This window comes from Gossypium hirsutum, chromosome D07 (assembly GCF_007990345.1).
Source record: "Gossypium hirsutum isolate 1008001.06 chromosome D07, Gossypium_hirsutum_v2.1, whole genome shotgun sequence".
Lineage (NCBI taxonomy): Eukaryota > Viridiplantae > Streptophyta > Magnoliopsida > Malvales > Malvaceae > Gossypium > Gossypium hirsutum.
Genome location: NC_053443.1, coordinates 4194425 through 4218602, shown reverse-complemented (window position 1 = coordinate 4218602; position 24178 = coordinate 4194425). Strand labels below are relative to the sequence as shown.

At 33.0% G+C, this 24178-nt stretch overlaps 2 protein-coding genes and 1 pseudogene across 5 annotated transcripts; 2 read left to right on the top strand and 1 right to left on the bottom strand.

Annotated features, from left to right (window-relative positions):
* Window positions 1-760: 760 nt before the first annotated feature.
* LOC107953700 (protein NRT1/ PTR FAMILY 6.2) lies at window positions 761-4444 on the bottom strand. 2 transcript variants are annotated; one of them, XM_016889085.2, is made up of 6 exons: window positions 4137-4444; window positions 3929-4031; window positions 2592-2809; window positions 1935-2482; window positions 1514-1854; window positions 761-1433 (listed from the first exon to the last, which is right to left on the bottom strand). In XM_016889085.2, exons 1-6 carry the CDS (start codon window positions 4137-4139, stop codon window positions 901-903), a joined length of 1746 nt encoding a protein of 581 aa, XP_016744574.2. In that variant the 5' UTR covers window positions 4140-4444; the 3' UTR covers window positions 761-900. The 2 variants fall into 2 exon arrangements, with proteins under 2 accessions (XP_016744574.2, XP_040953063.1); XM_041097129.1 differs by lacking the exons at window positions 3929-4031; window positions 4137-4444 and adding an exon at window positions 3159-3301.
* Window positions 4445-14517: 10073 nt separating this feature from the next.
* LOC121203006 (protein FLX-like 4) lies at window positions 14518-20332 on the top strand. Of its 3 annotated transcripts, none has more exons than XM_041097128.1 (4): window positions 14518-17253; window positions 18284-18925; window positions 19502-19641; window positions 19763-20332. In XM_041097128.1, the coding sequence occupies exons 2-4, from the start codon at window positions 18375-18377 to the stop codon at window positions 20008-20010; spliced, it is 939 nt and encodes a 312-aa protein (XP_040953062.1). In that variant the 5' UTR covers window positions 14518-17253; window positions 18284-18374; the 3' UTR covers window positions 20011-20332. The 3 variants fall into 3 exon arrangements, with proteins under 3 accessions (XP_040953062.1, XP_040953060.1, XP_040953061.1); XM_041097126.1 differs by having other exon boundaries at window positions 14518-17766; XM_041097127.1 differs by lacking the exon at window positions 14518-17253 and adding an exon at window positions 17311-17766 and having other exon boundaries at window positions 18289-18925.
* A 134-nt stretch (window positions 20333-20466) lies between these two features.
* Window positions 20467-23218, top strand: LOC121219270 (cytochrome c oxidase subunit 6b-2-like; annotated as a pseudogene).
* Window positions 23219-24178: the final 960 nt, after the last annotated feature.

Here is a 24178-nt window from a genome sequence, read left to right as displayed (position 1 = left end):
CAGACTTAGACGGGTCGGTGCGACGGAGGCTCAACGATGACCACTTGATCGGGAACTATTTTACTTAGTAAATTACATTTTTTATTTATAATTTTGGTTTCATTTGAGAGTTTGTAATTTTTGAGACTCTCCGGACTGTTGGTTTTTATTTTGGTTTTGGAGGTGGTTTTTTACTTTCGCATTGATATGCATGATGGAAAACACAGTTTTATGAAAAAAAAGGTTGTTCTGAAAACACGAACTAGATTTCTAAAAAAATAACGATTTTAAGACTTCGCTGTAAATTATGTTTTGGTAAATAAATGAATTAATAACACTATCGAAAATGGTTATAAACGAATATGACTTATGAATCGAGTGATTTGACGAAACGACCCTATTTTCAAAACTCTACCTTGTGAGAACTCCGGATTCGGCTATAACGTCTAGGCCGGGTTTGAGGTGTTATAGATACAAGAAGAGTTTCGATTACATCTATTACTTGTGCCTTAAGCTCTCCACAGATCACCTAGTTTGACCATGTATTGTTTCTTTAACAACAATTTGGGTCACACAACTTTAATATGTGTATTTTATGTAATAGTAAGAAATTGGGCAATATAGACAGTTGTTTTATTTGGCATGAGTTATATATTGATTTAGAGGTACTTGATATCGTTTTAAGCTAATGGTGATCTCATCTTGACTTATGATTTTCCAGGAAGAGTACAAAGTGGCGGCATATTGTGGTATAACGGCGTAGGGAAAAGAATCCTTAAGATGAAACTGAAACCTTGATTCTCTATTGATTGTAAAAGACAATAAGAGAAAGGAAACCAAACCCAAACCAGTTATTAATACACAAAAGAAGGCGATGAAACTAAAGTTAAAACAACAACAAAATGCAATAATAACATGTTTCTAGCACTTATTCTCAGCAGATGAGCCATTGACAATGGTCTCCATCTGTAGGGCAGGTTTTGGGTTCTTTGGTTTATACCACACCGCAAAAACAAGATACAGTACGAAGTTTATCACGCCTAGAACTGCTAAAAGCCCATAGAAGCAATCAAGTCTCCCATGGTTTATGTTATCCGCTAGCCATCCTTGCCCATCATTGCTTCCCGTCACTTTTTTCACTACTGATACCAGGAAACTGCTGACGAAGAAACCCAGCGATAGTGTCGTGAGGAAGAGACCAGTGCTCATGGTTTTCATTCCTTTGGGGGATTGAGTGATGAAAAAATCAAGTTGGCCTGTGTAGATGAAGGCCTCACCAGCCCCCACTAGGAAGAACTGTGGGATCAGCATGAACACGCTTATAGGCAGCGTTGTTGTGGTGGCACCCACGGTTCTCGCCACTGCCAATCGTTTCTTCTCGGCTAGTGCCGCGACCGCCATTCCCAACGTTGATAGGACTAGGCCTATGGCAATTCTCTGTAGGTTGGTAAAACCTGTTGCAGGAAATGGTAATTAGTTTAAGATCATTGAAACAGTTATCATAGCAGATTTTTTGTGTGTGTCATATACTTACCTGGTTTTCCTTTCAATTTCTTCCATAATGGCATAATGAGACGGTCGTATACCGCAAGGGTGATCAGTATAGCTGCTACGAAGAAGACGGTGAGGGAACCGGCAGGAATTAGGAAACCTCCAATTGATCTTTCCATGGTGGAGGCTTGCTCCACTGAGAAAGTGATCATCTGGGCGTAAGTGGTCCAAAATATGATGGTTGTGGCCCACACCGGCAAAAGCCCCACCATCATTTTCACTTCCTCTACCTTTGTGACTGAACAAAGTTTCCATGGATTTGGAGCTGAAACAACATTTCTTTCGAAATCTCCTTCGGCAACAATGGCTGCCTTGTCCAAGAACCTAGTGTAGAGTTATATTAGCACAACAACCAAAGAAATAAATCATTAAGTAATATATTTACTCCCATGAAATAAACTCACCGGAACTGATCTGTGTGATGAATTCTTTGAGCCTCTGGGGTGTCCTCATATAACAATTCAACACTGTAAGGGAGTTCCATCTTCCTCTTATTTATTGCAGCTACAATAACCTGGAAAATCTGAACTATTGGACTTCCTCTACTTTTCTTATATCTGTATCTTTTAGTCCCTGATAAGAATATCAAGATGGCTACAAACATGGAAACAGAGCAGATTCCATAACTCCAGCTTCGACCGACTTCATCTTGTAAGTAGACGAGCACCGTAACCGCCGTCAGGGTTCCAGTACTAATGAAGAAGAAGAACCTGTTGAAAAAATAGGTCATTTGGGCTTTCTCCTTTTCATCTTTGTCATCAAACTGATCAGTTCCAAATCCCGAGACACTAGATTTTAGGCCACCAGTGCCTAGTGCAATTAGGTATAAGGCCACGTATAAAATCCCCATCTGAAATCCATTGGCTGGTTTGCATGTATGGGATGCCGATGCATGGCATGGTGGTGGGCGTAGTTGTGGCAGTTTTGTAGCTATTGCTAATGCCCCAGTCCCCTAAAATCACCATTATCATCAAAGTCAAAAAACCTGACATGCTGCAGAAGATTGAAATAACACTTCTGAGTTGTTTTAAGTTAAGAAGGGAGCTGTTTAAAACACCCACCAGTGTCTGTATAGCGGCAAAGATGGCAATCGTCTTGTATCTGCCAAGGAATGAATCAGCAAGGAAGCCTCCAAGCAAACACAAGAGGAAAGATGTCCCCATGAAATCTGTCACAACATTGGCTGAAGTTGAACTTGGCAAATGCATTACACCAACCAAGTATGTCACAAGGTTAACTGCAATTCCCATTGTTGAAAGCCTCTCACAGATCTCAATCCCTGTGAAATCATTTCAAACTTATTTTTCTTACCTCTTTATAAATGAAAAAAAAAAAGAGCTCAAAAAAAAGAAAAGAACTCAAATACAAAAGAAATAATTTTTATCAGCTTTCTTTTTTGCTGGTGAGGGATACAATGATTTAAAGCTTTATATCAGAAAACCCTAGGATGCCATGTACAAACTTGATGATTAAGGTTATTAATATTACTTATAAAGCATGTTTTAATTAAGTAAACAAAAGAATAAGTTAAACTCCTATTTTTGTTCTGTTTTTGGGTGGATAAGGAATGTTAGAAGAAAAGTGAAGGCTATATAATAACGTTGTAAAAATGGAGTTATATTAAATACCACAAAGAATGATAGTGGAAAGCAGATTTGCTTTGAGGAAATCTCAATAATTTAGAGCTTCTACATGCATGAATGGCCCCAGACAAATATCTTCCTTATCCCATCAAACTCCAAGCAGAAAATGACATGAAATTCATTATCATTTGAAGTATATATGGATTGGAGTTGTAAAGGGTCCCATGTGGCTTGCCCCCCCCCCCCCCCCTTGCCTCCCTTTTCCTACACTCCACTCATAATTAAAAGTGAATCGAAGTGATAAAATAAAAAACCAGGTTATGTCAACCAGCAAAACGGTTCGATTCCTAGCATCTACAGCCCTTTTCTCTTATTCCGAGCTATTTATTTTCTTTTAACTTGTAAAAGGGTATCATGTATAACTGCTGAATCTTCTAACTTTCTGTTTAATGATTTATAATTATTAAGACATGAAAGCCCCATCAGACCATCATCTTGCATGAACTAACTGCTTGTTGCTCTGATGGAATATCACCTTCTTTTATATATATTTTTTACCAAAGCTATTGTCTTTTAACAGAAATTTATACTTTGTCCTAGATATGATAATAAATGTTGTCACATGGAGTGCTAAATGGTTGTCCTTCAAAAAAACAAAAAAAAAAACATGATTGATTTTAGAAGTTATGGGGAAACAACTGTGGATCCAGTCAATACTTGTTAGTTCATCTTAATTTCTTCTGCATGATTGAAAGTTTACAACAATGATCAATAATCCAAACCAATATAAAATGAAGTTGATGCAACCAACATACCTAGAATGAGTGCAGCCGGAACCCAACCTCCGGTTTTCGACCTGTCAGCAGGGAAACCCTTGTAGTCCACCGCATCCGCCACCGTCCAGCTCATCTTCCCTTCCTGGAAAATCCATGAACAAAAACATTTCAGAAGCTTTGGTTATGCTAATATAGCCATTGGTACAATACTATATTTCATAGCGTCATGGAAACTCAGAAAACTGACCATGTTCTACTATTCAACAAGTGGGATTTAGCTGAAAAAGAGAAAGACAGAAGAGAAGTAGGGTGTAAGAATGCCTTTAAACTTCTATGCTAACTTTAACTCACAACTTTGATGTGTTTGGAAACTAGGTTCCCCTTTTATAGGCAACAAGTGATAACAAATAAATGAATAAAATGTTGAAGTTAAAGGGAGTCTCCACTAAGTAATTGAGACAGATCATTGTTCATGTTTCTTGAAATAATTAAAGGTAGGGGGTTAGGTTTATCAAGTTAATAGTGGAAGGCTCTACCACTGATTACAACCATTGTTTTTTTTTTATTCTAGAAAAAAATATATATGGAATTTTAAAGGTGATGGTGATTGAGGATGGTTGAGAAGAAAATTGGAATCTGGAACACGCAAAACCAATATATGTTCTTCAATCTCTATGGTAGGATAGATTAGCTTTGAATTTTTGTGAAAATAGTGAACCACATTGGCAGCTTTGGTTAGTGCCTTTGATGCCCCACAAACCAAAAAAGGCTCCCTTGACCCTTAACCTTTTGTTTCTGCATGAAAACCAGAAGTGAGTTTCAAGAGAATTATGAACCCTTCTTTTTGACATGAAAACAATAATGTTACAACAGAACCAAAAGAAAGCAAACGTTTCCATTAAATGCCGACGAAAGAGAATGGGGTTGTAAAATGCTTCACCTTGAAACACAGTGTGATCTTTTTCTTTTTTCTTTTTTTGACTTGATAAGAATGTTTCTATGATGCATGAGTAATTTAACCTTTTTTCATTTCACAGCAACCTGATAGTGCTTTAAGCTTTTTAACTGTCAATTTCGATGAAGGAAAATGGTGCAGCCGACTTTCTTTGCTGTGAGAAAGAAGATCACAGATGTATCAATCAACAAAAGTTTCCATGGCAAGACCACATATATAATCACCTTAATTAAAGTTAATAATATACAGAAATTAACCAAAGAAACTGTATTGCACTGCTTGCGATTGTAGTACCTTTTGATTTAACTGCTACATATAGCAGCAATTCAAACAAAGAGAATTAAGCAATCTGTCAGGAGAAAAACTAATGATTTTTCCTGAAATCACAAGCAACGAAATTGATACACTCAACCAATTCCAATCTACCATTTTATCATTAAGGTACTAGAAAAAATTAATACAAGTACCTACTCCTTTATACAACTCAAAACTTCGATAATAAGTTGATTTATTGCATATAATCTCCATAAATCTGTGATGGGATCATATAGATTAATCCCCTTTGCTGCTGCAAGGAGCTCTTTGTATGGTTTTACATGCACAGATACCTTGACCTACAAGTCAATTAAATAGGGTTTGAACAGTTTTGACAAATACCCTTTTTACTTTTTTCATTTTAGGGCTTGTTAAAAGTTGAACCTAACAAACTAAGAGTTAGATACCTTTCAATCAACATGAAGGTAAGCTATCAGTCCTACCACTATATGAAGACATTATTGTGGAATCAAATACATCGAGGGGAAATGCTCAAAATCTATGTTGACAATAATAACGACTGTTGAGTAGGGTCAATGAGAGTTGACAAAGAACTCATCTCTACCCCCTCACGCAGGCATAAAAATCACAAATGCTTTGCACCCAGGTGCTTTGCACCCAGGTGCTTTGCACGTGCCCAAAGGGTCTCACGTGCGATCGAATTATGTAGATGTAGCTGCACACGTACCAACAGACACCACTCGAGAACCGATCAAACCCACCGGCCATTGCCATCACATGGTTCATGAAAAAAGAGACTTTCCACTTGAAAAAAAATCATGTAAGGCCAAATGAGACCCATAACTAGACAAGACCCTCCCATGGGACCCTTTTTTATTTCTCATTCTCTCCTTCCCTTTTCTTCCACTATCAGTTCAAGGATTTATTTAATCTCATTTGACTTGTTTTCAGGCATATGCCACAGAATCCACAACCACCCCCATTTTGTATATGGTCTGCCTGGCTTCTTCCCATGGCCCTACGGCCAACTCTTTCATCTTTTTGGCCGCTTGTCTCTCTATAGAAATGATCCAAGTGTAAAGGAAAGATATCATGGAATGACTTGCTTCAACTGTTGTTCCAATTTATTGGCATTACCATTAAGCTTGTTCCACCAAGTCATTGGAGCAATCCATAGTTCCCCGCAATTATGCTGAAGCATTGCCACTTTGTTCAACCCTGACTTCAAATAATAATTTTCTCCCACCAGTGCCATAACAAGAAAAGCATTTAAATATTGTCTAGAGGGGGTTAACCAGTTAATGTAATCAAGGGTGTCTCTTGGATAAATTCAACCAAATGAATGATTCTCCATCATGAATGATTCTACCAAAGGATGCTCAATATATGTATGGATGCATTGATGGTAGTTTCAATCAAAGTTGCTTTTCTTTTTCCTTCTTCACTCTCTCTGAAATATACATAAGCCTCGTGTTACATTTTAACTCAACCTTCAATCACATGAGATGTATAATTTAGTGGAGGTTATTATGGCTTGCATAGGCTCATAGTGGTTGTCTTCTTTTTATTTTAATTATTATTTGTTAATATTCATTTTTTGTGTTGCATAAATATACAGCACTGATTTGTGTCGATGTTGATCTTGTTGTGAGCTAACCAGAGCCACAACTTCTCTATCCAAAGACAAACATTCTGTAATCAAAAGCTTGTCTTCAAATATTCCTCACAAATTTGAAACAATGATATTAACATTAATATGATTTGACAATATCAGGTGATGTTCATGTGTTTATTTTTTTATGATTAGCTGATTACCGACATTGTTTCAATCTATAATTCCAATAAAGTATGATAAACCAGCAAGATTTGCCTGGAGAAACTGCTTGGTTTTTTTGTTTTTTTTTTAATTTATAAAAACCATATCCCAAATCCCAAATGAAATAGCCTTCGCTTGCCTTTTGGTCTACATGTGTAAAGCAGTGCTTAATTCAATAAACAAGAATATCAGAACCTCTTTAATGCTGATTAGAAGCTTCCTGTAGCTAATTAAGATAACAGATTTTTTCCCCATGCACTGCTTTGGATAAGATTTATTAATGAGATTTGCTCCTTAAAGTTTGTGGCATTCCACCATAATAATAATAATAATAACATATTTGGTTAAAATACTTTTTTTGGTCATCGAACTTTTAAAAGTTGCTACGTGGTCACCAATATTATCAATTTACTATGTTTTGGTTACTCAACCGTTAACTCTCGTTAAAAATGTAACGGCAAGCAATGTGGTACGTTAATTCTATTATTTTGTACAAAATTTTAGGTCAACCTATATAACTAATCCCTCCAAATTTTCTTTTCAGCAAATTTAATTCTTTTTCTTTTATTTTATTTGGCTTAATTACACATTTGGCTCTTGAGTGTTTGACACAATATTCTCTCAAGTTATACTTATAGTTTAGAAAATTTTAAAACTATATCAAAATTTTTAAAAAGTATAAAAATCCCAAATTAATATAAAAATCTAGAAATTAAAAAATACAAAAAAAAAATCATGTTTTAACAAATTGAGAATTTGCCCAAATTTATTTTCATGAATCTATAAATCTTAATCTTGTTGAAGCTAGGGGTGTTGGAAGTTTTAATGTATTTCAAAGAATATCACAATTCCACATCCTTTAAATTAATAATCTACTTGAAATGTTTATATAGCTTTACTTTACATTGTGCCTATAGGAGTCGAAACATGAGGATGGGCACACGCCTAGAAGGTGGATTCAATTTAAACAAGTAGAATCCCCCCTCCCCTTGTGTGTGTGTGATACTAGGTTGAAGATTGGTTTTGTTTTTACATTTTATTTTAAATTTTTTTGTTTTAGTCAAATAAGGTTATTTGAAAATCAAATTTTCTAAACCTTATTTAACAGATTTTACCATATTACTGACTTCAATGTTTTTTCCTCTTCTCCTTCTTCCCCTTTTACCTAAGTATTTAATTGATAAGTTTTTCCTATTTTGTTTTACTTTACTTAACGGAGGTGTTTGTTGAATCTTTAAAGGTATACGAATCCACAAACTATCCTTAAGGACAGTACCTGCTAAACCTTTTCCTATCTCTAAGATCAAACTGTTTTATGGTAACAATTTCAGTAGTCATCAGTAACTCATTTTTCTTCGTTCTCAACATGTAAGGAGTAGCTTTTGCCCTTACAAGGAAACCATCATCCGCTTGTTGTTCGAGATTTTCATGCATCACTAACAAGTATAAAAAAAAATGTGAGGTCTAAATATTTTCAAATGGCTACAACTGATTTAATTTGAAAGCAAATTGAACGCATGAATCAATTATTTAAATTCTCAATTAGTAATGATATGAGTTTACTCTAGACTTAGTTAATATAAATTTTATCTTTAATATGGATTAGGCCAAACCTCAAGTTAAAAAAATGACTAAAGTTTTAATAATAAGATTTTAGATTGTAGCTGTGATGAGAATTTTTTGTTTACCATGTTTATTGAATATGCAATTTTAATTTATTTTGTATATATATATATATATAAAAGTTGAGTTTATTTTAAACATGATATATGATGTATATAATATATAGGATTGGTTAAAATCCCACATAAAATTTTGAGAAAAGAAGAAGAAAAAAGGGAAATTATTTTGCATGCTAAATTCATAGTATTGGGAAAATCTGTTAAGAAAACAATTATTATTGGTATAGTAAAAGTTTGAAATTTTTCTTAAAATCAAGTCATTTTGTGATATTTATAGTAATAAACTATAAATTGGAATTTTATCTATACTTTGTGTGAGGTGGACTCAAGTTGATCTTGGCTTTCAACTGAACGACCTTCTACTATTCTCGAACCACGAATTGCGTCGAGTATAGAGGTGAATCCAGGGGGACTGGCAGGAGCCTCGGCCCCCCTAAAATGGAAAATTATTGTTTTGGCCCTTTAGAAAATTTTAAAATTTTAAAATAGTAAATGTAAAATTTCACTTTACCCCCCTAAAATTATGAAAATTTAATTTAATCATTTAAAAATTATAAGATACAGGCTATTAAAAATTAAAATTTTATTTCGGCCCCCTAAAAAAATTTTCTAGCTTCACCCTTGGTCGAGTATGAGGTCGAGCAACACGAACCAAATCATAAAAAAGAAAAGATTTACTTACTTTCAGTAGAAAAATAAGTTCTCTCTATAAGTTGCTAAAACTCATAATTCCAAAAAATTAAAATTTATTCTTCGTAAATAAATTTTCGCTATTTTCTGACAGAATAACAATATATGAATAATGTATGAAGTATCTTTTTAGGTCAATTGGTGTTATATATTTATAGGGAGATGTACAAGAGTTCTAATTGAGTAAGCCCTTGATAAATAATATTATTTAAATAGAAAATACACTCACATCCTAAGTATGAGAGGGGGAAGGCACACCCTTGTATATTTCAAACTAGTGGAGGGATCGATTAGACATATATAATTAGCGCTCAAATAATTTATAATTAAGTTTTGGATTTTCACCTATTAATTATAAACTTATTTATTCACAAAGTCATTCCACTAAAATATCTTGACTGAGCTCTCACTTATTATATACTATTACGAAAGCTACTTAATAAATGCTTGTTCAATGACATTGCCATAAGTGTGTTATCCTCATAGGATATCATTAATCTCATTGGGATAAATCTGTTCTTCTAATATATTCTATTTTATCTCACGATAGTCATTACATCTTTCTTCATGAAAAGTCAATTATTATCAAATAGTAATTAAATTATTTATCACAAAGACAAATTTAATCTATATATTGTAACTTTAGACATAATTTAGTCCATCTACTTTTATAATGACATTAGTTAGTCTAAATAGTTTATATTGTTAACTATTTCAGTCAAGATGCTACTGTTATTTTTTCTTAAGGACAATATTCCAATAGAAAAAATATTTTATCATGACAGTTTTGAATGAGTATTTTTAAGAAAAAAAAATCTTAATAATTATTTTCAATGTTATTTTTACTGCTATATGACTATAAAGTGATTTATTTTAATTTCAAAATGTCGCACAAGAGAATTTAATAGAAGAATTTTAATGATGGTAAAATTGAGACCTAAATTTTTAAATCTAAAAAAGAAGAGGGTCTAAATTTCTAAATATAAAAGTAGAATTAGAGTATATTATTGCCTTCAAATTTGTACTTCATAATTTGACACAAATAAATAATCAACCCAACGTGAAGTGAGGGAATCATACTAATGAAAATAAATGTATATTTTCATTTCTTTAAAAATATATAAATGAATTAAAATCGAAGTTTTATGTATCAAATTGCACATTAGACCAAAGTTCATGTATAAATTTAATATTTATCCCTTATCTATTACTATATATAAGTGTTTAATTAAATTGATATTGTCGTACTACCTTTAACCAAATCACCAATTTAATAATAAGTTTCCAAAAATTCATCACTTTTAATAAATAATAGATATTATTTTAAAGATAATTTTATCTTTTTATATAAAACCTAAAAAAAAATACTTTATCCATGATAGAGTTTGTGCATTTCATTTTTATTTCAATAATATTTTAAATATGAACTAAGACCTTCTATCTATATGAATGACGGCAATGAGGGCTGTTGTCGTGTGATTGGTTTCTCAAAGCTGTAATATTTTTATTTCTATTTTGTATACTGTCATCTAATGCTTATAAACTTTTTCTTTTTTGGATAATTATTATTTTTCTCTATTGCACAATAAGAAAATTCAAAATCCTGTTTGGATATTGGTCCTAAAATTACCAGAAAAGCGAAAGTCTTTAAAACAAACTTCCTGGGGACACTAGGATTAGATAGACAAGTTTAAAAGTCAAATTTAGAAGATAATTATATTTTAACTATAAAAGTGTGCAATTTTTGTTTTTGTGTATCTAATTTTAAAGCAAGCATGTAAATGTAATAAGATTTAACATTAAAAAAATGTTAGAGTATTGGGATTAAGTTTTAATTTAATTGGTAATAATTAGAAAAACGTGGGTTTAAGCATAAATGTTTGGGAAAGTTTCGTGTAGAAACAAGCATTATATTAAAAAAATGCTAAATTCTTTTTGTTTAATGAAATAAAAATTTTCAATATTTAATATTTTAAATGTGTTTGGTTATCATATTTATTTTGAAAAATTATATAGTACACTACTGGTGAATTTTTTAGACTCCACCATCAGGTTAGGGGTTGGCAAGTGTACAGTAAAATATTAAAAAATAAATATTTTAAAAAGAGAGGCACATGTCAACTTTTTAATATTGCTTGTGGAATAAAAAAAATACACTCTCAAATAGAGGTACTCATGGGCCAGGTTGGGTTGAACTAAAAATTCAGGCCCATTTACTAGGCCCGACCTAAAAAATGGGCCTAAAATTTTGCCCAAGCCCAACCCGGCCCTCACGTAGTAATTTTTATATAATTTTTAAATATATATAATACATCAAAAATAATAAAAACATCAAAATAAATATTTCCCGACAAATTGAAAATAAATTTTAAAAAATATGTAGACTTAAATAACACTAAGATAAATGCAACTTAACAAGCAAATGCCTCTAAAATAATAACAAAATTAACAAATGCCTTTAAAATAATAACAAAATTAACAATAAAATAAGTTTTATACAATATCCAAACAATAACAACATAATAGTAAAATGATAACAAAATAGGGAGAAAACAACAAGAAAATAACATTAAAAAAAAAGAGCAGATCTTTTTTGTCCTTTAGTGAATTCGGGCAGGGCTCGGGCCAAAAAAGTCTTACTCGAGGCTCAACTTCTTTTTTAAACGGGCCTTATTTTTTTATTCAAGCTCATTTTTCAAGTCTATATTTTTTTCCAAACCCTCCCACATTTCGGGCGGACCTTCGGGCCAGGCCAGGTGGCCCGACCCATGATCAGGTCTACTCTCAAATACTAACCTATTTATTTGTTTACTTGAAATAAAATTTTTAACCAAAAAACTATTGAACAGATAAATAGGTAGATGATTACTTATCACTTAATGTTGAAATTGCTAAGTTAATTTTATTTTTGTGAAATTATATTTAAAATGAATAATCTCTATTTAGAAAAAGACATTCAAATTACTATATTTTATTTTTATTCAAAATTATACAAAAATAATATACTAATAAAATAAAAAATAAAAATATTTAGAACATCAAGATTGCAAGCAACAAAATTATATTAAGTACTTAATTAGTAATTCAATACTTAATAAAAATTAATACTAAAAAATTAACATTTAATTTAAAAAAGAAATACCAAACCACATGTAAGTTTAATGTCCTCCCCAACCATAGCTTTTATCTATTTTGAATACAGTCCAAGTACATTTTCGGCTAAATTAATTAAATAAGTCGATTTTTTAAATTTTAAGAAAATATGTCTTTTTTTAGTCAAATGGATAAATGTTAGTAGTTTTATCCTTATATCTTAAGTTTAGTTCATCTTCCACTCACATTTGTATTTTTTTTTATTTCATGTTGTTTTAATCTTTTTTTATTTTTAATTAATTTTTTAACATATCAGGTCGTTTGGTTAAATAATTAAGTAATAGTGATTTTATTTTTGAGTCCTAAATTCAATTCCTCTTCTAAACATATTTGTAATTTTTATTTTTGTTTCAAGCTTTTTTTATTTTTAATTAATAACTCTTTTATTCATAAAATCAAATAATGAATATGTAATTGTATAATAATAAGATATAATTTACATATATCATTATGTTAAAAATATTTGAAATTAATAACTTATTTATATATAATATAGATATCAACTAACTTTTTTATATATTTTTTATATATAATATTTATATGTCAAATATTTTTTCCACGTATATTGTGGGTATGATGATTTCTAATATTATAAAGTGAAATTGTTATTTCTATATGTAAATTATGTCAAATATCATTGTTTTTCATCTACATTGTGAGTATGATATTTCAAAGATTTTATATACACATACAAAAATATATAATACTAAAATTTACTACACACATGATATGGATTGAAAAATAAGTATTACACATATAAAAATTATATTTATTAAAAAATTATATTTTTAATAATTATTTGATTTAATAAATAGAAGATTTATTAATTAAAAATAAAAAATTGAAATAGTATGAAATAAAAATTACAAATGTATTTGAAAGAAGAATTGAATTTGGGACTCAAAGTTGAAATTATTATTATTTAACCATTAAACTAGTAGAGCTCATATATTAAAAATATTAATTAAAAATAAAAAAGCCTAAAATAACATGAAATTAAAAAATATAAATGTGAGTGAGAGAGAAATTAAACCTGAGACTAAAGAATAAAATCACTAATATTTAATCATTTAACTAAAAAAATTAATAATATTAATCATTTAACTAGGCGCACTTTTACACTATCATTTTAAAAAACGATATATTTCCTTAAGTTAAAAGAATATGATTTAATATATATTTTTTATATGTTAAATCCTACTTAAATCGTTCTGTCTAGATTAGCCCTTCTATCGCAAAGCTATAGAGATAGAAATTACTTAGGAATTAATGAGAAAGTGGGGATTAGCTGTCAAATAAAGAAAAAAGTTTCGTTTGTTGGTGTTGTTGCTGTCACAGTGTCGCTTCCTTATTTCGTTTTCGATTGAATGTGCGTTTCAAAATGGCTGAGAGCTTATCTCCATCCGAAACACCCAAGAAAAGAAAAAAAATTGAAGCTTATCCCAATTGGTGATGGTCACCAAAATTGTAAATCTTGAAGACGGTCAAACATTAGCGATTGTCTACCATGAATTTAATGCCTTTTGTTTCTTTTAGCATGTAGCACGTGAATTTAAAGGCTTGTTAAAAGTATGATATTGACATGGAATGTTCTTAACCAAAAGAATATAATAAATGGATCTAGCATTTCATGTATTGATCAAGAATGCTCAACTAATATTCATATTACAGGATTGAATTTGCTTCTATTACTAGTGTGCGACTTATACCTATATATAATAAACATATTAAATAAAATACAAAAATTGCTATTATAATTAGATTAAATTTGGATAACTTTAATATAAACTATTAGTAAGATTATAAAATAGTCATTGAATTATTCGAAAGTTTTCATTTAAGTCATTGGGTTGTTAAATTTTTTTGTAAAGTCTAGTTGGTGAGCTTCAAGCGACGATTCGACAATCAGTACGGTAAATCAGTAGCCATCAATAAGTAAAAGAACATTCCTTAGATCTAAGTAAAAACTGAACTATTGAAGAGAAGGGAAATGAAAGCTTTTAATTGGTGCAAAATGTGTGAATAAAAAAGACCATACAACAATAATTTTAACACCCCAATAACTTAAATAGAATTCCACCGGTTTACATCAATATTTGATAAGAAAGCAAATTAAGCTTAGGTTTCCTTTGATCATACGCATTTTATCAACTAAAAAGTAAAAACAAACAAACAAACAAATTATGTAAGCTCTCTCTCCTCTAATCCTCCTAGCAAGTTGAATATACTTAGGCATGATTATAACCCTTTTAGCATGAATGGTGTAGAGATTAATATCCTCAAAAAGCCCAACGAGATAAGCCTTAGGAACTTCTTGAAGAGCAATGACAACACTACTTTGGAACCTTAAACCGGTTTTGAAATCTTGAGTGATTTCCCTCACCAAACTCTGGAACAAGAGCTTCCTTATCAAGAGTTCACTGCTTTTCTAGTACTTGATTTCTCTAAGAGGCACAGTTCCAGGCTTGGATCGGTGAGGCTTCTTCACTCCTCCGGTTGCCGGAGCTAATTTGCAAGCGACCTTTGTAGGTAGCTACTTATGAGGAGCCTTGCCACCAATTGATTTCCTAGTTGTTTGCTTGGTACGAGCCATTGGAAGAACAATTTGGGTGGCAATGAAGAGCATTTGGTTTGTGAGAAAGTGAGGAAAGTTTATAGAGTAAGCTTTGATTGGGTTAATTGAAGTGAATTAAAGGTGGATATATAAAGGGAATTGGGAGAAGTAGGAAGAAGTGAAAATTCGTGCTTCTTAAGAAATATTTTAAATGGGCGAATCTAAACGATTAATAAGATTGGTTATTGATGGCTTGACATGATCCTTTTCCATTGCAGCACCTTCGAAAAAATGGTGTGCCATCTCATATAAAGTGGACAATTTGTACGAGGGGTTATTAATGATGTGGTACTTCAAAATTTGTTTGTGGTGCTAGCCATAAAGGCTTGAATGGCCAAATCATCATAAATCCCTTTTGCGTCCATAGTTGTTGCATTAAATCTTCTTATAAAGTTACTAAGAGACTCGTTTTCTCTTTGACGGGTGGATATAAGGTAGACGAGAGATTGTTGAAGAGTCTTGTTGGCAAAAAATCTACTCATGAATAACCCGACCAATTAATCAAAAGGACTAGATGGAACCTTGAGGCAATGACAGGTACCACTGTCGGGTAGTGTGTGAGAGAGTCATGGAGAAAGCCCTGCATTTAACAGCATCAAAGGCACCGATGATGCTCATGTGGTTGTTATAATAGGCTAGGATTTCCTCTAAGTTGCCCATGCCATTGTAGGAGAGCTTGGGAAATTTGAAGGAGGTAGAGAGATTGTAGGTTAACATTTCTGAGGACAAGGGGCTCGTTAGAGTAACTCCAAGAGGTCTCTTTAGCTTTAGACACACAACCTCTTGCAACAATTCTAACTTGTGGGTCGTAATCTGCTCCCCTATGAAAGCAAGATTGTTTAGAGCGTCTCGAGCCTGAGGATTGGCTGGGTGAATTTCTTTAGCAGGCATATCATTATGATGGCTTTTGTCTTTATTTCTGCGGACGGTGGATTAAGTAGAATTTTCTGGGTGGTCGCAAGGGAGTGGATCATTTCTTCTGGCAGCATCTCTAACTGCGCGAGGTCGGCAATTATCTGCTCATTCTTGACATTCGTATGGTTAAGGAGACGATGACGCTCCTACTGCTCTTGGACTTAGTGCTGTTGCTCAAGGAGTTGTTCTTCCATGCGCCTAATTTTTTTTCCTGCATCTTATTGACATGCTGAAATCCAGATGATTATTACTGCTGAGAGGCTTGATCCACGGGGATGGCGATGATGGTTGAGCAGAAAAATAGGCAAGGGCTTGCTGGAAGTATTGGGCGATGGAGGAGATGCCAGAGGGTGGGTGTAACTTGGTGACTACTAGTAGGACAGGGGTAGTAGGTGGGACGGATGTAGATGGGTTGGAGGCCAAGGGAGTGTTGAGGGTTGCCATGAACTGCACAAAAGGATGAAAAAGGTTGAGATAGCGATAGGAAAGGTTGGTTCGATAACTGATTCAATGGAGCATTCTTAGTGAGGTTTTGGGTTGGAGGGAGCTCAGAGTTTACAAGGTTGATAGGATCTGCCGGAGTAAAGGAGCTTGCTGGGTTGGTGGAGTTAGCTGGGTTTATCGAGTTGAGAGGAGCATCATTGTGAGAAAAAGTCATTGTAGGTCGTCCATGTTCACTGTACCAATTATTGATACTGAGTACAAACAAGGGGCAAGACAATGAGGAGATTGTGGTGGTCTGAAGGGAGGCTGGTTCACCTAAGAAGGGGAAGAGCTGAGAAAGACGAGAGGTTGTGCGAGTTAAGGAGGTTGATTTGCAGTGAGGGTAAGGATTCAAGGATTGCTCAAAGGGGAAAATCATTTTCTCATCGTTTAAGAGGATATTTATAAGCGAGATCCGCTTGGCTACTTGCATGACGTGGAAAGGTGATTACTATCGTGGAGTACATGAGAGACATGCACATTTGGGCCTATATGTTATTTTCTCAGGCAATTTAAGATTGTTATGTTCAGGTGAGTTTTAATAGTCCTCGAAATTAGTGCTCATATTAAAAAACGGGTAGCTTAACCATAACGAATGAGTGGCTAGATAGAGGGAGGGTGCCTCTTCTATTAACGAGTAGCTTGTGGTGGAAAGTCGATTTGGGGGGTTGAATTAGCTAAAGACGACATGATAGATAGTGGTAAGGGGCCTCGGCATGGCAAATGGTGGTAAAGGGCCATCTTCAAGTACTCACCTGAAGCTCTTTGAGTGCGCCACAGGTAAGATTCGAATAATGGTATAACAATTATGTTGGAAAATTAAAAAAAATTATTTAATAAAATTTAATTTAAAAAGTTTATTACAAAATCAAATTAGATATAAAAAGGAATTGTAAAGTTAAAACTAGTAATCAAGTAAAAGTGTAAAACGGGCAAGAAACGGATTGTTATGCCTGGGATATTAAGCAACCCATTTATCCTTCCCCCTTTCCACAAATTCATAACCTAACGGTTTACCACCTAAATTAGTTTTTTATTTATAAATTACACCCTAATTTGTTTTTGTTCATTTTTTTGGAAAAGTCATTTCTCTTTCTTTTTATCATCTTCCTCCTACCATCGTTCATCTCCTCTCTCGTCTCTGCAAATCAGTTTTTTTCTTCTCTTCTGTTCTCATCTCAGTTCTCACCCACCGCCGTGTCCGCTGGTTTTTTCCGGATCTCTGTCGGAATCCGTGTCGGATCGTGTCGACACGGATACTGCACCCCAAATTGCCGAGTCCGGGTAACGAAGGTAATGATGCATGTAGATGACTCCTCACTGTGAGAATCATAGTTCATTTCTGTTTTAATGATGAATCATGCTATTTTCTAAACAACTAAATAGTTATTGTCCTGTTTTTGAATTAATCTGATAAAAGGAGTTGAATTATATTGTTGTTGCTAGATGTATTATAAAGTTAAATCCATCCAATAGAAGTTAGAGAATAGAAAGAAAGAAAAGGAGGCTTGTATGTTTCTTGGCAATTACTTTCTAATTGAGAGAGGATTTTACGCTGCACATAATACAATTTTGCTGTAGTTTTCTTTTTCTTTTTTTCCCTTTTTTCCATTGGGAAGGACATTCTTCCTTCTGTGACCTGTATCAGGGCTTCTCTTTATACAATTTGGTTGTAGTTTGGGGGTACTTGGTCTTTCAAAATTTTGTTCCTAAAATGTGGTTGTAGAAGGGTATGCTCTTTACTCCATTATCATATACGTGGCCTTCATTCCTGTGACTGACCCTTGCCCTTTTTCTCTCTTTACCAAAGAAAAGAAGAGCAGTTAGGTATCCATACCTAAGGTGTTCACTATCTAGATTACCATTTACATGTGACCTAGTCTGAGTGGATTCTCAGACAGATGGATTCTAGAAAAATCCGATCAGCATATGAGGGACGTTCCATCCAGGCTCCAAGTGCGATACGACATGGTTCACTTGCTGGCTCAGGTCCTCCTGCTGCTCGTGGGGCTTTGGAGCCACTTCTACGACCTGAGCTTTTAGAGAACAAGATTGCTTCTCAGGCTGCAGAAATTGAGCAACTTGCTAGAGACAATCACCGATTGACAGCTAGTCATGTCACCTTGAGGGAAGATGTTGTGGCTGCTCGTCATGAAGCACAGAAACTCAAGGAACACATTAGAAGCATCCAGAATGAGAGTGATATTCAGATCAGGGTTCTGCAGGAAAAGATTGCAAAAATGGAACCTGATATTCGGGTTGGTGAGAGTGTTAGAAAAGAGTTGCAACAGGCACTCATTGAGGCACAAAATTTAGTCAAAGTGAGACAAGAGTTAATTGCCCAAATTCAACAGGCCTCGCAGGAGTTGGTAAAAACCCGTTCTGATGTTAAGTGTCTGCCGGAGTTGCATGCTGAACTTGAAGATTTGAGGAAAGAGCACCACAGATTACGGTGAGTTAAACAATCATTTTGTTGCTTGGTGTCTGGAACCCTTCAGTAAGTTATCATATTGAAAATATTTTGCTGCAATATTCACTGTTATTGTGGTAAAATGTTTTGTTATTAATATGATGGTGTTTGTCCTGAATTAATACCACAGGACTTGGTTACTGCATTTGGTCATTCAAATTCTTGCAAGAGCTCCATAACTTTTAAATATGATTTATTTGCTCTATTGTTCATCTGAATTATAAACTGCTTGGTAACTGTTAATAAAATTGCCATGTTGAATATGCCGTTTGTTATTATTGCCCCATGCTCCAGCTTTAATGTGGCATGCTGTTTTAAGTAATCAATAGATGGAAATGGTTGAAATAAGCCTGGATAGCACCAGATTTATATATTGATTATCAAAAAATTATTCTATGAGCCCAGAGTCATAAGTTATGCAAATGTTCAAGCAAGCAAAATAATCATGTTGCTTACCTCAAGATCTCTTTGTTTCATATTTCATTTGTGGTGCTTTCCACCACCATATAGTTGCTAAGAAGTAGGCTCTGATTATTTTTTGAATTTGTTTAAATGTAGTGTTACATTTCAGCATGAAAAAGAGTCAAACATAGAGCAGGTGGAGCAAATGCAAGCTATGGAGAAGAATCTAATCCGGATGGCAAAAGAAGTTGAAAAGCTACGCGCTGAAGTCTTGAGTGCTGAGAAGAAAATGCATGGTAACTTTCTTTTCCTATATAAATGGTACTTGGCACCCAATCTGGTTGCTTCTTTTCTTTTTCTCCCACCTTTTCCCTCTGTTAACACTTGCACTGATGTTGTGTTCTTTAACACAAATAGGAATGGTACCATATGCTGGTGGCTACATGAATCCTGATCCTTCAAATGCACCACCTTTTCAAGGTGGCACCACCTATTCTGATGGCTACAGTCGGCCTGTAATGCAGACGGGTCTTGGGCCAGTAGAGGTCCTAATCCCTTATGGTAATAGTACCAATGTTCCAGCTGCTATTGCTGCAACCGGTAGTCAAACTGTCCCTAGCTCAGTTTGGGGAGCACCCTACGATCCATCACTTGCTCAGAGGTAAACTAGGAGAAGCTGCCTTGAAAGCCTCGCCTTGACCCTGGATTGTTAGCTTTATGTTGTTAAAGATATCAGCAGTTAATAAAGCACCACAGATTACAATATGGGCATTCCATATTTTACCCTCAAATTAGCATCTTAGTATCCATTGCACGCTAAACTGTTCAATTGAAACTATGCTTTTAGAATAGGAGAAAGGTGAAAGAACTAGGTCTTCCTTGCGTTTGAAGCAATTACAAGATGAATGGCATAGTAGTCTCCAACTTTTGCGCCTGTATATATGATTTCTGGATATAATATTTAATAATTCTAAGTATTTTGTTTTATATTCTCAAACAGTTAATCTAAGGGGTTATGAAATAGTTAGTTCGATCCATTGTTGATTGATCTATAATTAACTAAACTGTTAGTTGAATTGAGCTTTTTTTTGTTAAAATAATTAACCGAATCTAACCAACTTAAATTAATTTTGTCGGCTTTCTATTTAATTGTTGTTTATAACTTCTTCTTTTTTCTTTTGGTCCAAAGTTCATACCATTTTGAAACAATTATTGGTAAACATTATACTAAAATGGTAGTGTGCATTAAATCGGAACAAAAATATGACAAACAATGTGCATTGTCATATATTAGAACAAAAACATTATAACATTACATTACAATGACAGTTGGAACGAAATTGATAGGTGTTTAATTAATATATGTTTTAGAGTTAAATTCGCACTTAGTTTTAGGCTCTTTTTAAGTGAATTACTAAGTTTAATATTGGGTTTTAGTAATTAGATTTTAGATTTTAGTTAGATAGTATCATGTTTGTTTAATTTTAGTGTTAAAGTAGCCCATCAAATATTCAAAACCTGGTTTTTCTTCTTTGCTCATTGATTGGATCAGTCATGGCACATGCGGTAACCTTTTCTTTTCCATTTTCCGTTGTTGTTTTTTTTTTTTTTTTTGCTTCTCCGTGTATTTTCCGCAGAACTCCCAGTAACCAAAATATGATTAACGATTTCCTTGATCGATCTTAAGTTTATTCACTGTTTTCTTATATATTTAATTAAATATGGGTCACTTGTTTTGTTTTTTAGTACTTTGTGTTGTTATAAAATTTCTAGGTTTTAGTTGTGAATGTTCTCATTCCTTGCTAACGCTTGAACAAGAATTGAAATACTATGAATTTTAGAAGAATGTGAAAGTTGTAGGCAAAAATTTATATATAAAAAAAGAAGAAGGCATTTTTAATGCGTATATCACATAAATTAAAGGGTGCTTCAGTCTGGCACTAATGGCATCATGATATCCACGATTTTTTTCATTTGCTTAATTAACATCCATTCATAGTCTATAATTTTAATTACAAAAACTTATAAAAACTTAATTTGGAGAAAGACTGCTGCAAAGGTAAGAAATGTAGACACCGCGGGTGATATCGAGTTCTTACTTATAATTAGGGCAGCATATGATGACCTCAAAAGTGTCAACTGTAGTAAGCTTTATGGCATTCCTGAATTAGTCAAAGAACACTGGATTACTGTAGTGGATTTATACCACTGAAAGTATTATCTAAAAGGAAATTAGATATTTACAAGCAGAAAGTCAATTTCCAGCATAAGGTGTTTATAATTTTAGTTTATATCTTTCTTTTTCTATGTTGGAATGTATAGCAGGAAAATCAAATACTAGTTTCTCTTTTAATGACTTAATACAGATACTTTTATGTATTTCTTGGTTTATCTATGATTTAAGGAATTTGTGATGTTGGACAGCTTTCCTTTTAGGGGCTGTTCTGGTATTATGGACCTTGTCTGTGAACATTGATTGATGGTTTGGTGGGGAATTAGATGACACTTTGATTCTGCAGTGAGAGTTTTCAGATACCCTTTTGTGGGATTTTGGAACTTCAATTATCTTTTATTGTATGTTTCTCTTGGAAGCCTGTTGGCTGTGACTAATTCTTTATACATATTCATGCCAGTTGGCTTCTAATGTTATGAGTCTCTATACTTATTCTACTGTATAATTTCCTTGAAAGATTAATCTATAACCCCTGCAAATGGTTTCAAATTTCTCTTTTTCTTTGACAATGATTTTGGGCTGTCATAATTGGAAGTTTCACTTTGAACTCTGACATTTCTTCCACACCATTTTTTCCTTGTATATTGTCCCAGATTGAACTGAAAACAGCCCCAGCTGACTTTCGTTTCCCTACAACAAATCAAACTAGACATTGTTTCGGCCGCTACATTGAGTTTCACAGGTACACTGCTTGTTAGGAAATTATCAAATGTTCCCTCCCCCCCTTCCTTCTTTTAATAATCTTGGAATCAATTACAGGTGCTTGGCTGCAAAGGGTGAAGAGTCTAATCAATGCGAAAATTTTGCCTAATACTACCGTTCTCTTTGTCCTCGTGAATGGGTGAGTATACCTAGTTTTTCTTATCGTCATAAGTAAACCAGAGTTTGCCTTGTTGCAATGGAATTGATGCTGTATATAAGCTTTATATCATGTGCTTTTTATTCTCCTAGCTTGTAGTACAAAGCTCTGTTGTTCACAGGCAAATATGCCTTGTAAACGTCATGTCTTTGTTGATGAAGCTTGTTACATATTCTGTACTTTCAGATACCAACTGATTCGTATAGAAATATGTTAAGGTAAGGAAATAATTATAGGTGCTTTTATTGCTCACCAGGTTCTCACTATCAGAAGTGATGTAGCATGTTAGTATACTAAAAGCTGTTCTATACGTCATTTTGATAGAATTATCATTGATTTGGCTGATGATGTTCATTACAAATATGAATGAAGTGTCTACTTGAACATGTTATTGGTTTAGGAACAATTTTGTAAATTTTTTTGATTCTTCTTTAATAGCTACAGTGCTTGTATCAAGAGTTACTTGTAAAGGAAGTAGAGTATAGATAACTTAAGCCATTTTATTAAACTCGTGTTTCCCATTTTAACATCCTGGATGTTGCTGAAATTGATGCCAGATTGAGAAGTGGAATGAACAGAGGGAGAATGGTACTTTGCCGCGTCCTCTGTGACTGTGATCACACATTGGAAAGTAGGTGAACCACTGGTTCTCTGGCATGGAAAACTTGTCTTTAGCTACTTCCAATAGTCATTCTTGAAAGTTTCGAATTAATAAGGTCGATGAGTTGTTAAAAAACTGGAATATGCTCAGATGCTTTAATTCATGTACCTTCTTTTTCAAGCAGATTGTTTCCATCTTCATTTACATTTTAGTGGTGTGGTACTGCTGTCATGAATTTTCAGTAAGTTCTTTTTCTTTCTCGGTAAGGTTTGCTCATATACTGCTCACAGGCAAGGAAAATGATTTATATTTGCATTAAGGGTGGCTTTGATAAGTCATATAATAATGGTATCTAAATTATAGAGCTGGGAAAACAGACCCGAGCTCGAGAAAATCTGAGCTCAACAGAACTTGAGCCCATAATAGATCTGAGATTGAGACTAATTTGGCCCGAGCCCAAGATAAATTTAACCCAAAGCTTGAAAAAATATAAATTTATAACTGAACAATAATAATAGACATTAATAATTAATATAATTTTATGATTTACTTAAAATAAAAATAAATGATAATTCTTTATTTTTAAAAATATATTCATAAGCATTGCATATTTATTTTAAAATTTTATTAATAGGAAAAGTAATTAACAATGATTTTTTTATGTTTAATGATAAAGTGCAATAAATATTTAAAAACATTAATGTAATATAGAATATTTTTAATACTATAATTATATATGTATAATAAATATATAAAACTAATAACTATTAAAAGCTATAAAATTAAATTTTAATAGTAATAATATAATATATTATATAACTATTACTGAAATCGATTACCTAAACTGATCTTAAATTAATATAGTAAGTTAGTATATTACTAATACATAAAATAAAATAAAATATATTTTTAAAATATTAATATATATAACTATTATGATATAGATTATAATAAAAGATATAGCATGACATGATATTATAATATTTAACTATTGATGCATATATATAGACTATTAATATATTATATACTATATAATATGTTATAGCATTATATAATATAGTAAGAGGGCTAACTTCCAAATGCATAAAAATATAGGAACTTAGAGCATATTTCAGCAAATATAATAATATAAGATAATAA

Excerpts from the sequence above, each read along its gene's own strand:
- LOC107953700 (XM_016889085.2), bottom strand. Across the intron at positions 2,810-3,928 it reads TCCGGCTGCACTCATTCTAG|GGATTGAGATCTGTGAGAGG; the intron begins GTATGTTGGTTG and ends ATGATTTCACAG. Across the intron at positions 1,855-1,934 it reads CATCACACAGATCAGTTCCG|GTTCTTGGACAAGGCAGCCA; the intron begins GTGAGTTTATTT and ends ACTCTACACTAG.
- LOC121203006 (XM_041097128.1), top strand. The coding sequence starts at position 18,375 with ATGGATTCTAGAAAAATCCGATCAGCATATGAGGGACGTTCCATCCAG. Across the intron at positions 18,926-19,501 it reads AAAGAGCACCACAGATTACG|TGTTACATTTCAGCATGAAA; the intron begins GTGAGTTAAACA and ends GTTTAAATGTAG. Across the intron at positions 19,642-19,762 it reads TGCTGAGAAGAAAATGCATG|GAATGGTACCATATGCTGGT; the intron begins GTAACTTTCTTT and ends TAACACAAATAG.